The 15,882-nt window shown below is 56.0% G+C and overlaps 1 protein-coding gene across 6 annotated transcripts in view; it reads left to right on the forward strand.

The window, feature by feature from the left end:
- Dpp6 (dipeptidyl peptidase like 6) overlaps positions 1 to 15,882 on the forward strand; it is an 860,191-nt gene that overhangs the window by 701,811 nt on the left and 142,498 nt on the right. For all 6 annotated transcript variants that reach the window (XM_078040897.1, XM_078040899.1, XM_078040896.1 and 3 more), the window contains exon 8: positions 11,272 to 11,392. In XM_078040897.1, the coding sequence (XP_077897023.1) occupies positions 11,272 to 11,392 (121 nt within the window). The remainder of the gene's footprint in view (positions 1 to 11,271; positions 11,393 to 15,882) is intronic.

Raw genomic sequence — 15,882 nt, forward strand, 5'->3', positions numbered from 1 at the left:
TCCCTCACCCACGCGTCCCCTCTATCTTCTGCTACACGGGGTGGCACAGCCCCCGCCCTCTCTCTTCCTCATAACAACCAGTAGGCATGACAGCGGAGCCCCTCAGAGGCTCTGCATGGCCTCAGACAGAGCCAGAACCATTGCTGTGGCCTCTGGTCACTGAGGACCGGCCTCCTCGTCACCAGCCTTGTCCCCACACTGCCTGTCTGGGCCCAGCCCCCAGCCCTCTGCATCCCTCTGCGGAGTTGTGTCTCCCAGGGCTGGTGAGTTCATTTCCTCCTCCCGGTCAACCCCTGTTCACCTTCAGATCTCAGCTCTCAGTGTGGACCTGCCGGCCACCAGCTGAGAGTGCTCCGGGCCCTGTTGTCAGACTGTCTTCTCCCACTTCTTACCAACCTGGAGAACTTCAGAACTTCCAGACCACTCAGTGGTCACTCTGGTCCCACTGGTTGGTGGGCGGTCCACGAAGGAGGGTCTGCAGGCCAGTTGCTAGCTGCCCCGCTGCTTTAGCCACCTGTCCCTGGACATCAGTGCTGCTCTGACTTCAGGCCCAGGTTAAAGCCGACAGCGGCACAGGGACCCTGAACACGGGCTGCCCGTGCTCAGAAGCGCACTCTGAGTTTGAGACGCTGTCTCCGCTTTGAAAGTCATCGCCTTGGAACCTTCAGATTGCATGTGGCTGAGCACCTGAGAGAAGTCCCTCTGGGTGGGCCACCCTGGAAAGGAGGCATTTCCTCCACGTGTGAAAGCCGCATTGGTGGGAGGGTCTCCTGTGGCATTCTGGACTTTTCATCTCTACTTTATTGCCATTTTGAAAGGGAGAGTGAGGGGAGAGCTCTGGAGAGCAGAGCCCCGTGGACGGTCCAGCAGCCCTGTCTGGGCACCGACTGCAGCCTTGCTCTGGAGTCCTGACTGATTTGCTGCAGGGGGCGTTGGCGGGACGCCTCTCCCTGGTGTGGGAAGGGAGGGCACAGGGCAGGCGTCACAGGGAGGCAGAGAGGTGGCAGGGAGGTGGGAGCCCTGCGACGAGGGTGGTGCTGTCCACGAGGATTGGCCGGGTTGTCGGTACTCAGGAGGCTGATGGTGTGGTTGAGACGTGCCGTGTGACCTTCTGGGGTTTCTCCCGTGAACCATCTCCTTTTACCTCCCAGAAACGCCAGGGGAACGCTGCAGGTGTGGTCATCTGCATTGGACGGGTGAGAAATTCAAAGGCCAGCAATTAAGGGATTTCTGCCACATCCACATCCTGGGAAAGAGCCATCATTAAAACAAAATGTTTTTAATTTTAGGCAGATGGATTAAGTGGAAACTATAAGACATTCACTCAGGATAAACTTGGGATTTTGGCCCTGAGCCCGTGGAAGAAGCTCTAACAGTGTTTGTGGTGTTGATGGTGATGCCACCGTCGGGTTAAGGATCACTGAGGATCTTGAGACCCCCCTCCCGAGGCACCTCAGCATCCCTCCCCCGTCCGTTTTGCCACTTCCTGAAATCCAGCACTTTCCCAGCTGCAGTGGCTGCCCTGTGGGGAAAAGCATCAGTGCCCGTCCCCGTACACAGGTGTCACCTGGTACCTGGGAGATACCTGGCTTTCTCCCTCCTGGGTTCCTGCTTACCTGGTCCCACTGTGTTTCCTCAGTCCTTCTCTTCTGCTCTCCCCTTCTTCATGATGTTTCTTTTTATTTGGCTGACTGAGGTACGTATTTATGGGCAGAGCATGGCACTTCTGTGCAGGAACACTACATGGTGTGTGCCTGAATCAGGATAATTAGCCTTATCCTTCACCTCAACTGTCTATCGTTTCTTTGGGTTGGAATCTTCTCTTTTAGCTATTTGGAATATACAGTAAACTGTTCATTGCTGTCACCCCGATGTGAAGTGAAGCACCAGAGCCCACTCCTCCGGCCTCACCGTGACTTCGTGGCCATGGGCCAGCTGTCCCCAGCCCTCCTGCCTAGCAGTCTCTGTCCGCATCTTCTCTGCAAGGGCATTTCTGGGATGTGGTGTGCTGGCTGCTTCCCTGCATATTGTGCTTCCCTGCATATTGTTCCCAGCAGGGCACACCCACCTCCCGCAGCTGGGGGACCTCTGGGGTGCAGTTGTTAACCAAACCATCCCTCTTACAGATGTCCTTCTGTGAGTTTTCTGGTCCTCTCTGTGGTCCTCTGGTCCACCTGATGGTGTCTTTCACCACACTTCCCATAGCACAATGGACGTGATTCAGAACCCCCACCCTTACCCTGTCTCCTGGGAAGACAGTGCAGTTACACACAGAGCTTCTGCACAAAGGTGCACACAGCCGTGTTTTCATTGTAGTAAAAGGAGAAAGAGAGTGGAGCAGCTGCAGGACTTGCAGCGTGTGTGGCAAGGCACCTGCCAGGGTTTGCTATGGGATTGGCACGGCCTCCAGCAAAGCCACCCAGCTGGCTTCCTAACACAGTTGGTTAGGAGCATCGTAAACCAGTAGAGACTGCACTCTAGTGACCACCATAGGGCTCGGCTGCACCCACAAGTCAAGTCTAATATCCCACACTCATCTTTATTTACTAGGGAGGAAAATTGTCCTTGATCAGGAAGCAGGGAACTCAGAAGGAGACAGAGTTCAATGGGGAGAAGTGATTAGAAAAGCCACCATCCCCCGGGAGTGCCCCGAGATTAGGGAAGTCCCTGTGGACGTCAGATCTAGGGCCGTGCGAGGTCTTTAAGGGACAGAGGCTGTTTCCTCCCCTGACAGTCCCCTGGTGAGGAGGACTCCATTTCAACAGCATGCACTTGGTAGTAGGATAACAAATCCATTTGCAAACTTCCCAACGTGAACCTTCTTGAGACATTTGGGTGCCATGAAGCTGAAGATGGAAGAGATCCTTAGAGATGCTCAGTTAAGCTCTGCCTTGGGGTGAAGGAGGGTGGGTCCAACAAGGAGGCTCATAACCTGCCCAGAGGGGGGACGTGGCCTCAGGCCAGAACTCAGGTCCCAACCCCCAGCCATGCTCTTCTTTGTTGCCATTCTGTGCTGTCTTTTTGTCAAACACTAAGTATTCAACATGCTTCCCTTTTGGCCTTGATCTTCCAGATCTAAAAGCTAAATTGCGCCCGATTACAGTGATTATCTCATCCTGGTTCCTGTGTAATTAGCTCCCTCTTTAGCCGTGTCTTTTAGTTTCAGGATAATGACCTGGGAGCACGCAGCCTGGGCGTTCATTGTCATCACTGTGGATCTGTTTAGGAATATTAACAATATGGATTGCCCCTGGGTGTGCGCACGCCCACACACCGACTTCGCAGTGCCTTGCCTGAGAGTTCTATTAACTTTTCAGATTCCCAGAGAAGTCAGATAAACCCACCTGGCTCACGTGCTAAAGGCTGCAAGGTCTTCTGTACCCTCCTCCCATGGAAAGGGGGAGTAACATGGTATGGAAGAAAACAGGTTCACCCATGGATTCGGATTTGGTCCTATGCCTTCTACACCTACACTAGTTGTTCTGGGCAATGAAAATACAGGTTTGTGTGAATGGTATTTGATAATTACTATAGTTTTTATACCACAGATATTTAATAAGAAAGTAGAAACTATGGAACTATTTCCCTAATATGAATAGGAATTAAAGTCTTCCTTAGTTAGAAAATATACCAAGAAAACCGGATGAAGTTCCTATTCCTCCAGAGAATTCCAGCTCATTGAACTTCACAGAATTTGTTACATCTGTGAATATGTGAACCGAATTTAGTTTTAAAAGTTCATAAAAAAAATCAGACTAATGAAAATGTGGCACTTTTTAAAGACAGCAAATGTCATTTAGTCCCCATTTTCTGTCCGTTTGGTTTGTGTTTCGTGAACTCACTGTTCAGAATCAGCCTTTGGTTCTGGGTGTTGAACTTTCCGGAAGCCTGTGCTGTTCCCAGCCTTCTATTGTGAGCACAGCAGGAATCTTTGGGATGCTGGAGAACGAGGGAAAGAAGTGGTTTTGGTGAATCAAGATAAAGGCCCAGCAAAATCTGCAGGAAATAGACTTTCGCAAACTAGCTGTGTTTGGAAGCCAGCGGGTCCCCTCGTTTAGGGAGCTCTGCCATAGGAACCCCCCATTAAAGCTTCAGAGGAGAAAGGGGGGCCAGGAGCCCTACCCCATGAATCCAGAGCACACAGGGGAGGGACGACACACAGGTTCTAGGAGCACGCTCCCAGATGGCAGCAGAGGTGACAGGTTGGGAAGCGACTTCAGCCCTTGCTGGGCAGTACAGGCTGGCCAGGTGCAGAGGAGGGGCACTGGCATACCCGGGGGTGGGCACTTGCCCTGGTAGGAGTGAGCAGGGCCTACTTTGGAAATAGCAAGAGATGCAACTTGCAAGAAGGACCTGAAGTGGGGTTCACCTGGGAGGGCAGTGGGATTTCCACCCCCTGAGCGCCGGCTTCCACACTTGGGTCCTGTTGGCTGGGAAGGAGGAACAATCACACACGGCTCACAAAGGGAGTGTCAGAGCCGACAGGACATCAGGCAGAGAAGGAAGAAGGCACACATGGTTTCCAGCCTTCTTACTGGAGCATTTGCTGATGTGATGTAGGCCGAGTGGGGCTGCGACGGGCTGTTTTAAGAAATGGAATTGTAAGACAGTTCTGGACCGGGACAGCCCTTCCAGTAGCACTGGCAGCCTGCCCACACGAGGGTCTTCAGTGTGGATCAACGGAACCCTGGAGGATCTCTTTCCATTCACATGACAAAAATTGGTGTTTCCCCGGCGGTCACCTCAGCCCTGCTCTTTGCCCAGGAGCACCTTGTTCCTGGGGAAAGTGGACTTTTGCTTTGTGCTGTGTGGGTGGCTCTGAAGCCAGGTCCCTGGGCAGCTCTAGACGCAGCCTCCCATTGCCTGTGGGCCCCCTCTGGACTCAGAGGCTTCCCACATCCAGCCCATCGACTCCCCTTCTTCATCCTGTTTCTTGGTGACACACCTACCCACTGGTCCCACTGTGCGCCTGACCTCCTTCTTCATGTCCTGCTCTTCCTGCCACCCCCCTGGGTGCCCGTCTCCCCTCCGCCTTGCCTTGGCCACCCCCTGTCCTCATCTGGGCTCCCCCGGCTCCAGCTCTGAGTGCCCCGTCTCCCCTGGCCACTGCACACCATGGCACTGTTCTCCCCTCGTTTCCAAGTTTCCCCGTTACCAAGAGGATGAGGTCCGCGGTCCTGCGAGATGCATGTGTCTGAGACTCTCTCCTCCCAGGTCCCCACGCCCCCTGGCGGGTTCTTCCAGGTGACTCTAGAGCCTTCCCTGCTCGCTCCCAATTCCCTCCCTAGGACCCAGGCAGCTCCTTCAGTGCCCGGCACAGCAGGGTCAGCAACGGCCAGGCAGGCAGCGCGTGGCTGGGGGGGCGGCAGGGCTGGGCAGGGCAGGACACAGAGCTGCTCAGCAGCACGCTTTTCCCAAATGGCCAGGCAGCCCGTCCATTACAGCTGTGGCTAACGGGTCCCTGGACTTGCCCGGCACCGCCCAATGGCCTCATACTGCAGCCTGGAAGAATGAGAGATTCCCCATCAAATTGTTGTTAATTTAAAAATGTCAGTCCTTGCTGTTGGATCCCCACCCGCTGGCTGCCACCGCACCCCGCTGGCTGCAGCCCCACCTGCCAACGCCACTGGCGACTTCAGCAGCACTTTAGGTCCTCTCAGGATTTGGGGCTCCCCCTGCACTGCCGTCCCCCCTCTGCCTTCTAGCCACCTCCTGAGGGTTCTTCATCACCCACCCTCTAGAAACACTCCCCTGTGCTAACACCTCAGGACACTCTGGGTCAGTCCCTCTGATCTCAAAAGCTCCAGACCTTCTACCTGCCAAAGGATTCCTTAAAATGTAAGAAACTCAAATTCCAAATCCAGCCAGCGGAGAAGACAGCTAACAGGAGACATTTGGGGTGCCAGGTGTGTATGGCCCGCGTGTCCCCTGTCTGGGCACAGAGTTCTAGTGCCCTAAAGCCCAGAGAGCTGAGGACAGTGGACGACAATGTACCCTGTGTTTCATGGAGAACTAGAAGAGAGGGATCTGCAGGCTCCCGGCACGTGGAGGTGATAAACGCCAAGGCAATGGGAAGGCTCGTGACTCTGGGTCAGTACCCGCGGTACACTGGGGTAGAATCAGCACACCGCACACCATCAGCACGAATAATCACCAGGTGTCAATCAAAAACAAGTAAAAATAAATGTTTGCAAAAGAGGGAACAACTAACCGTCAGCAACTGCTGGGACTGTCCCCGTGCCAAGACCTGGGCCTTGCTGGTGAGTTCTGAGTACCTCCAAAGGGACAAGGCTCCTCATGGTGGGTGCCCAGTGAGCACTGGCCGGGCCCTGCACAGGGCCAGGCGCACAGCTCCGCGCCTCTGCTGCCCACAGGTGCGGCTTCTCTTCCAGCTGCCACCTGGGCCCACCTGCTACCTGGAGGAGTTCTAGGCAAACCAGAGATGGACTGTCCATGTCTGTGTGGACTGGGGTCCCTCTGAACAGACCCACTCCATCTCTGCAGGAATGTTGCATCGTCTCTGATTGGATCCTGGGTTGGTCAGAGGACTGCAGGGCAGGTGGCGTCCTGCCCCACTGCCAGGGCCCATTTTCTCTGGGCCTCAGCCTTTTAGGGCTTTCTGGAAGGAAGAGCCAAGGTCAGATGGAGAGTGAGTGGCCCCCTCCTGGGACTGGGGTCCCCAGCTGGAGCGTGGCAGGTGGTTCCTGCAGTGGGCAGGCCTTGCTGCTCCGGCAGGGCTCTGGCCTGGCCTGGGGTGGCCCTCACGTGCAGGCTCTGGCTGGGTGCCCCAGGGAAAAGGCCAGTGAGGCCGGGCAGCCCCCACCCAGAACACCCACAGGAGCTGAGCTTGCACCCGGCGCCCTGGACGGCTGGGTTCTGCTGAGAGAAGGGACTCAAGGCCAGTGTAGGTCAGAGGGCCAGGGGACCTGGGGCCCTGACCAGTGCTCTTTCCCAAGTGACCAGGGCAGCAAGAGCCTTGCTGCTGCTGCTGACTGTCATATCCACTGGGATGTCACAGGACGGGATCCAAGGAGGTCCCCAGAAGGGAAAAGGCCCCTCAACTGAGCCCTGCCTCATCCTCGACTCACACTGCAGAGAGGAATTTCAGGAACCATCCAAAGAGGCACAAGCAGAGATGCATGCAGGAAAGCAAGCAGTCGAGCAGGATGTGCACTCACGGGGGAGAGCCAATGAGCTTGCTGGCTGGCGTTGGTGGTGGAGCAGCGAGGGCTGGGCATCTGCTCCTCTCAGACCTCCAGGTTGACGTCACCCGGCTCTAGAGGGCGCTGGACTGTGCGTGTGTCTCTGGTCCCCAACAGTCTCTCCCCAGGCTTCCTCATCAGTCTAAACCACATGGCAAGGTGCCCAGGCACTGGCTCACTGGGCTTCCTGGGCCTTGTGGGAGTCCAGCTGCAGGAGAACAGGCCCAGCTGGAGGAAGGAGCTCGCCAATGGACGCCACAGGCCCCTTCCCTCCCTGTCTCCTTCCTGCCTCAGAAAGAGCTGATGGCCACATTGTGACCCTCCCCTGCCTGTTCCTCGGCCTGTGCCCCGTAAGTGTCAGCTCTGGCAGAAGTTCTCTCCCAGATGAGGAAGGGGTGTCCGGAGCATACGTGAGGGTGGGATTGCACCTCACCCAGGTGTGCGTGGTCTCTGGTAATTTATGGTAAAAAAATCACGCCTTCCATTAGTAGGAGTCACCGGCCGTAACAGGAGGCTGTGAGCCACCACCCAGGTTCCAGACCTGGCTCATCCCCTGCCCCCTGCAAGCCAGGCAAGGCCCTCAGCTCCTGTGCCCTGCTTGGAGCCCAGCCCCACCGGACGGCTACCTGGGGCAGCTTCACCTCCCTGAGCTCCCTTTCTTCGTCTGCAGAGCACGGAGCATGGCCCCTCCCCCTGGAGTTATTTTAAAGCCTGGGTTAATGCTGAGCGGGCATTAGGAAGAGCCTGGCTGGCACCTGCAGGATTTACCCGCGGTGGATCGAAGGCCTGACCGCAAGAACTCAGAATGTGAAAGTCACGGAGGGTTTAAGACCTTTGATTGGACAGTAGGTTCTTAGCTGGACGCCAAAGCACAAGCAATAAGGGCCAGGGAGAAAACGAGTCAGTTAAGCCCGGTCGCAGCCGAAAGCACCACCCTAAGGTCCAGTTCAGATGACAGCACCCACATAGCCCCCGATCACCCTCCAGACAACAGCTTTTGAGCTCTGACTTTACACCACACGCTCTTCCAGGAGGTTTGGTTTTGCCAGATTACCAGCTCCTCACATCCACCCCAGGGTAGGTTCTGTCACCTCCACGGAAGGATGAAGAGACAGAGGCCCACAGAAGCCCAGCAGCTGGCCCGGGGCGTGCAGCACCTCTCCCGTGCTCGCGGCACGGGGTGTGGACTCTGTGGCCTAAAGGACCCTGAGCCGTGGAATCCAGATGCCCGTGTGAGAACGTGAACCCCCGTGGCCCAGGGCTGGCCTGGTCCTCTCATCCCCACCCGTGGGCCTCGGGCACTTCTGTAGGAGCGACAGGGCTCGCTGCCCCAGTGAGCGCTGATCAGGGCGGGCCTGGGACTTAACTAGAAAGTTAAAGTTAACTTATTCCAGGTTTTCAAGAACAGAGGGGCATAAGGAAGATGGTGTCTGAGAACAGCCTCCCGTGCACTGGGGTCTGCTGAGAGGCGTATGGGGTCAGGGAGCACCGGCGGCTCAGCCAGCCGAGGACATAAAGAAGGAGGAGGGGACCCAGGTGCAGAAGCCCTGTGGTGCCTCACAGAACACAGCACCCTCGGAATTCCACACCCTCTGCACCGACACCTGGGCCTGAATGCCACACAGAAATGGAGACGCCCATCTATCAAATACCAAAACTTTACTTAAGACATTAACTGGCTGTAGCCTGATTCTGTTCAAAAATCCTTTGCAGTCTTAGCACACATAAAGGGGATTAAAATCCAGGAACTCGTGCTACCCTCGGGCAGACTTACAAGAACAGCTGGGAGATTCAGTTAGGGTGCACACTTGTTCTGGAAGTTTCCAACTTATTTCTGGTTGCAGGGCATACTTTAAGAACCAGGAAGCCCAAGCAGAAGACTAATAATCAATAGGGCTCTCAGAACCATCCTGCTGAGAACAATCTGGGGAAACTGCCCTTTTCTCTGCTTTATGTATAAAACATTCAATATTTATGTTACTTTCCGTATTGTAAAAACTACCTTCTTCTCTCAGTAGAATACACTGACCATATGTTTCTGAAATTTCCTTTTTAAAAAAAACACTGGTTTGATTCCTGTTCCTGCTCAGCATGACTGTTTCTGTAGACACTGGGTATTTGCAAAGGAGGACCAGAAATATTCTGTGAGTACCCACAGGGAGGTGGGCGGATGCAGGGCCGAGCAGGCCCGTGGCCCAGAGCACACGTACCCTGCAGGCCAGTGCCTGCTTCAAGAGCACCAGGCCGTTCCTGGGCACCAGTCCTTAAATTTGGCTGTACACCGAAGTCACCTGTGTTTCTTTAAAATGCCCATGCCTGGGTCCCCCACCAGAGATTCTGAGAATCGGTCGGGCTGTGGACTGGGCACTGGGGTCTAAAGTGCTTTTATTAAAAGCCATGATTAAAATCTCTATTATGCCCTGAATTCCGAGAACCCCGGCCTGGACCTTCGTCCACCCCTCCTCAGTGATATGCCCAAGGTCAGATTATCAGATCCTGGGCCATCCGGGGCCACACTGCGGTCTGCCCTTGGCGCGCCATCACCCGGAGGCCCCCAAGAGCAGCCAGAGAGGCTGCATCGTCCTGCACATCTCCCCAGACCACGGTCCACTCAGGCAGCCGGTGGCTTCCTCTGACATCCCACCAGCCTCCCTCCTCTGTCCCCTCCAGGTGACTGTAGGAGGGTCCCGTCCAGGGCCTGGCTCCCGCCCAGCCCTCGACGGCCCCAGGAGGCCTGCAGCTAATCTTGCCTCCTACTGAGGCCTTCGTCAGGGGCTTCCTGTGGCCGCAGACCCCCAGAGCTGGCTCCTGACCCGTCAGGCGCCCTGCCTGGCCCCTCCTCCACCCCTGGCGGGAAGGTCCCGGCTCCCCTGGCCCAGCTCCTCCCTCCAGCCTCTCCTGTCTGTCTCTGGTTTTCTCTCAACGCCTCCATCTGGGCCCTCCAGCGTCTCACCTCCCCTCAGCACCCCTGTGGCTCAGGTGTGAGGTCCCCTGAGCCGAGGGTAAAACAGTGCACGGATTTTCAGAGTGAGTGGTTAGACCCTGAGAGTCGGGACCTCACAGAGGGTCGGTCTCCTGCGGGGGAACTGGTGCTGGGTCATGGTGCTCTGCCTCCCTGGACCTGGAGCAATGGGGCTGGCCAACCATGGAGTGGCCCTCTGAGACCATGAGCCAAAATAAACTCGTCCTCCTTAAAAATTGTTCTTGCCCAGCCTTTTGGAAACAGAGACAATAAAGCTTCGTAAAACAGTGGCCCTAAATGTCGTCCATCTCTTGGCAGAAAGCCACTTTCTCCAGATCCTGATGCCTGCTCCAACAGGGACGAACCCTAACTGGAACTAAGGGAAGTGAGCCAGTCATGAGCACAGACACCTCAGGTTCCACCTGTAGGCAGGGCCTAGAGTAAATAAATTCATGGAGGCAGAAAGCCAAGCGGAGGCTAGGGGAGATGGGAAGGTCATGGAGATGGGTGGAGTGATGGCTGCCTCAGTGTGACTGTGCTAATGTCACTGAGCTGTGCACTTAAAAGGGACTGAAATGGCCAGGGAGAACATTCTTTATTCACTTTCTGAGGGAGGCTCACCTGTCCGCTATGCAAGGAAGGCCAGGCAGCCCTGTGAGTTTCCCAGAACTCCGGGGTCCCACCTCGCTTCCCCTGAGTCTCTCTGACTGGTACAGACAGGTCCTCACTTCACAGTTTTACAGCGAGCACAGAGCACCCAGGACCCAGATCTCCAGGCTCCGCACCCACCAGTCCTGATAACTGGGGAGACACTGCAACTGCTAAGCGCCCAGTGCCACCTGATGTTGAAGTACCCAGTAGTGCCAAGGCCGCCCATCACCCAGTGGGGCCATTGGATGTTAAATGGAGAAACGGTGATGATGCTGGGTGAACTCTGTGGGGTCTGAGTCTGACTGATCCTCGAATAGAGATCGTGTTGCTGGGGGGGAAACATGAAATGATTCTTTCAAATAAATACAACAGAAAAACGAAAATGGCTTCAGAGCGTGAGGCGGCCAGTGTGTGCCACGCCCTTGGCTCACGCGGCTTCCTCCTCTTTCCAACCAGATCTTCATCTTTGAGAACAACATCTACTACTGTGCGCACGTGGGGAAGCAGGCCATCCGCGTGGTCTCCACCGGGAAGGAGGGCGTGATCTACAACGGCCTGAGCGACTGGCTGTACGAAGGTAAGAGGAGGTGGGGGCGGCCACGCAGACCCACGGCTGCTAGATGGGCTGCTGGTGTGACCTTCTTTGCCCTTTGCCTTGGACCATAAGTTAGACTCCAGCTCCCTGAGGCCCCACTAGGTTGAGATGGCCACATGGGTTGTTGGGGCATGGGGCCGGGCACCCACAGGAGCCAAGAGCCCTTCGGCACTGCCCTGCCAGGCAGGAGGCCCTTAGTGGACGACTGACCACAGATCCTAGGAGGCCTCTGGGAACGTTCAGGAAATGGACTGCATGTGAGTCTCCATCCCTCCAGGAAGCAGAGGGCCTCGTTTCTCCTGGGGGAGAGGAGGGCTGGGGAAAAATGTCAGATTTTTCCAAACCCACCAGTGACCTGCCGTCCCAAGCACGTCTAAATTGCTGGCCATTTTCTATGGCTGGTCTCCTGTTGCTGCCAGAAGTCTTCTGCTGTATCCATTATTAAATCACCAGAATTCTGAGCAGAAGCTCAGGCCTCCTGAGAGCTCACCATGCTGGGCCAGGTCAGGGCAGGAGGGGTGCTCCAGGTGTCTCCTGAGAGCTCACCATGCTGGGCCAGGTCGGGGCAGGAGGGGTGCTCCGGGTGTCTCCTGAGAGCTCACCATGCTGGGCCAGGGCAGGGCAGGAGGGGTGCTCTGGGTGTCTCACAAGCCCGAGTCACGCTCTCCCTGTGCCGTGTGCACCCCACGCCGGGCTCTGCACGGCAGCAGCTCCGTGTCTCCAACATCACGACGCAGGTGGACACGCAGTCCAGCACTGCTCTCCGCCATGGTTCTTCTTTTCCCTGGAGACATAATCGTGCACAACAACACGCGCATTGGGCAGAGAGTGTGTCTGGCAAATGTCTGTGCCTCTCAGCCCCAGTCAGGACATAGAGCATTTCCACATCCCAGAAAGCTTCCCCCACCCGGTTCCAGAGACCACCATGGTCCTGGTCCAGCGGCCTGTTTTCCAACAGAGAAGCTGACCCCACAGAGAAAGGCCACTCTGGGACAAATCTCCTTAAAGAAATCTATAACCAGGAGATTGAAAACATCTTTTTCAGCATCTTCTTAATGAAATAAAAAATTCATTGCTTTGCATTCAAGGTGAGCTTTGGCTTTAGCACATCCATGGAAAGGATTTTTTTCTTCAAGGCATTTAAGAGAAATTGTGTAGCTATGATAACAGAGCCCCAGACATTTTACATCCATCTCAGTGATGTGGCAGCTCAATCCACTTAGAGTTGTTCCCTGGAAGGCTCTCTGCTGACGCTCAGACTTCTGAGGTCCAGAGCTGGTGCGCTGGGATCATTGCTGTTCAATAGGGGAAAGCAGACTTTGAAGATCGCCTTTGCCTAACGGGTGACTTACTGTTATTTCCAGGAGTGTTGGGGGTGGAGGAACGGGGGAAGGCAGCCGGAGCCCTCGCCAGGGCCAGGCTGGCTTGGAGACGTCAGCTGGGGGAAGAGCGGAGCCACATAAGTGCCGTCTGCAGGCTGCGAGCAGCGCAGTGCCGCATTGGTTTGTTTTGTTTCCCAAAAACAATCTCAGACATATTGAACGTGGCAGGGGAGACAGGGGGAGAAGAGGCGGAATCCCAGAGCGCCGTCCATCTCCACCCCTGGATCAGGGTGGCCACGTTCAGCGTGGAAGACCCTCCTCCGTGCACGCCCACACTGCAGATCCCAAGCTGGGGTGGGCTGTGTGCCCAGCACCGTTCCTCGCCGACCCCATGGCTGGTGGTGACCAGGGCCTGTGAGCCGGGGCTAGGTTCCCCACATGGCTGGTGGTGACCAGGGCCTGTGAGCCGGGGCTAGGTTCCCCACATGGCTGGTGGTGACCAGGGCCTGTGAGCCAGGGCTACGTTCCCCACATGGCTGGTGGTGACCAGGACCTGTGAGCCGGGGCTACATTCATTACCGTAGTCACGGCAGGTGTCTTCCTCGGGCTGCCCCTCATTCCATCCCATCCTCATACCCACGAGGCACAGTGGTGAAGCTCAGTTTGGGCCCCTGGTTTTCTCAACGAGACATTGAGCTGTTAGTGTTCCAGTTGTAATGGACCATCCATGCCTCCACTGTCACACAACCCTACACCAATACGGTGATTTGGGGAATGGTCACACCACGTGGTCAGTGGGATGATCAGGGCCACCTGAGAACAGCCTCTCTCCTGGATATTTGGAAGGGCTCATCTCAGCTCTTCTGACAGGTCCTGGGAGGGCCTGGGACAGTGGACCAGACAGCTATTTATAGAGCAGGGCCTGGAACCATTGGTCTGCTGTGTCAGGGAGAGTTGAGGACGTGGCCTGAGAGCGTTTGCTTAATTTGCTTAAAATCTCTCTTCCCACTCCCTGTGGCCTTGCCTGGCCCTCTCCAGTCCCACCTCCTCCCAGGGCACAGCCTGAATCCTGTCCACACCCCCAGATAGTCCCATCTCCCTACCCCACCATGCTCACTGCTGTTCACAGGGGAGCAGTGGGCAGCAGGTGGCCACTGAGCTGCGTGAGGTATGTGCAGGTCCTGACGCGGAACGCTGGAGAAGCCCCGCCCGGAGTGTGGTCAGGCCGTGATAAGAGTGGGCCTGCGCCAGGCACCTGTCTGTGCTCTTCACCTGTGTCGCCGCTGATGTCCAAAGTCTGGTCCAGAGACTGGCCAGGCCAGCGTGGGTGAGGCCTGCTGCGCCGTTCTTCACGGCTCTCAGAGCGACCTTTAAGGAGACCGTCTGTGTGGTGGCAGGCCAGGCGGGCCACAGGGGACGACAGAGCTGCTTGCTGACCTCTCGTGGGTGCGAGGCTGCCTTAGGGTGGTGAGTGTTCAGGAGGCAGGGAGTCAGGGCGGGTGGCATTCAGGGCAACGTCACGGGCTCAGCCGTAGCATCAACGGGCTGTGAATGGTCCTGGACGTGCCTGTCCTCCACAAGGAGCTCCAGAGGCAACAGGGGCCCCTGCTGGCCCCTGCTCCCCAGGCCCCCACAGCCACAAAGGCAGAGTGGAGCTGCACGTCCGCAGCGCGTGGGCTCGTGCCGTGGCGGCCGTGTAAGTCAGTGGCGTGGTAGTCAGCGTGCCTCACGTGGCGTCACGTGGCGTTGTGAACAGAGCAGAGCCGACTTGGACCCTGGCCCATGTGGCCGCTCCAGCAATGACCGGCAGTGAGCAGCATGTTAAAGACAGGAGGGAATGCGAGGCCGCCAGGCTGCTGCTGCTGCTTTTTAATGTTCTGATTTGTTCTTTTTAGAGACACGTGACAGTCGAGTGTGTTCTGACACACCCTGCGTGCATGGAGTGGGACTTCCCACTCTTGCAGAACATGATGTGGGGTTACCCTGGTCAGTCGTCTCACATGAACATAGGAGAGTGACGTCTGATTCATCCCACCGTCTTTCCCATTCCCATCCCCCTTTGTCCCTCCCCCACCCTTACTGTGAGTCAGCGTCCACGTGTCAGACAGAACAGTCAGCCTCTGGTTTTGGGGAATTGGCCTATTTCACTTAGCATGACAGTCTCCAGTTCCATCCATTTACTAGCAAATGCCATAATTTCCTTCTTCTTTAGGTCTGAGTAATATTCCATTGTGTGTACAACACATTTTCTTTGTCCATCAATCTGTTGAGGACACCTAGGCTGGTTCCATAGTTTGGTGATTGTGAATTGAGCTGCTATGTACACCGATGTGGCTGTGTCCTTGTAGTACACTGATTTTAAGTCCTTTGAGTATAAACAGAGGAGTCGGGTAGCTGGCCATTCTTCTTTTTTCCAGGGAGGCATTGCTAATGCCTCTTACACTACTTTTAAAACCTCAGACAAACCTCTAGAGCATGATGTTTGAAACGCACTGGGGTGTAGATTCTTGGTTGGGGACTCTGCCTGCCATTGATCTGTGACCAGCCTGGGCTACTGGACCAGGTGGTGGTGAATCAGATGGATCCCCACAGCCACCAGCGGCCTCCTGATGAAGTGATGTTCCTTAAGTCAGTTACAGGCCAGAACGGCGATGGCACTGGGACTGGTGTCCACATACGTACGTTACGCTGAAGCCCTGGACGTGTGGCTGCTGGGACTTCCGGTTGCTCACATCTCTGGTTCACCTGACGGGAAGTGTAGGTAACACAGGGAACCACCGTCAGCAAATCGAGGGGAAGGGTAGCTTCTTTACAAAGCCCCGTCGGGCCGCTGGGTGAGGCTGGGGGGGTGGGAGCAGGCCTTGGGGGCAGCGTGCCTGCGTCAGACAGCGGCTTCACCTCTCACAGGCTCTGTGGATTTGGATGAAGGTCTAACATCTTGGTGTCCCTGTTCCCTTGTCTGCAAACAAAGATCACAGCAGTGTCTGTCCCCGAAGGCCATCGTGGGAATTCAGATAAGCTGACACACAGACACTGGTGACCTCGAAGCATGGCTGCGATTTCACCTGGTGATTTCCACCACAGGGAACGCAGGGGGCCCTGCTCCACCTTTCCTCCCACGCCTGTGATTCACGATCCCCGGTCCCGGTG

This window comes from Ictidomys tridecemlineatus, chromosome 2, assembly GCF_052094955.1.
Source record: "Ictidomys tridecemlineatus isolate mIctTri1 chromosome 2, mIctTri1.hap1, whole genome shotgun sequence".
Taxonomy (NCBI): Eukaryota; Metazoa; Chordata; class Mammalia; order Rodentia; family Sciuridae; genus Ictidomys; species Ictidomys tridecemlineatus.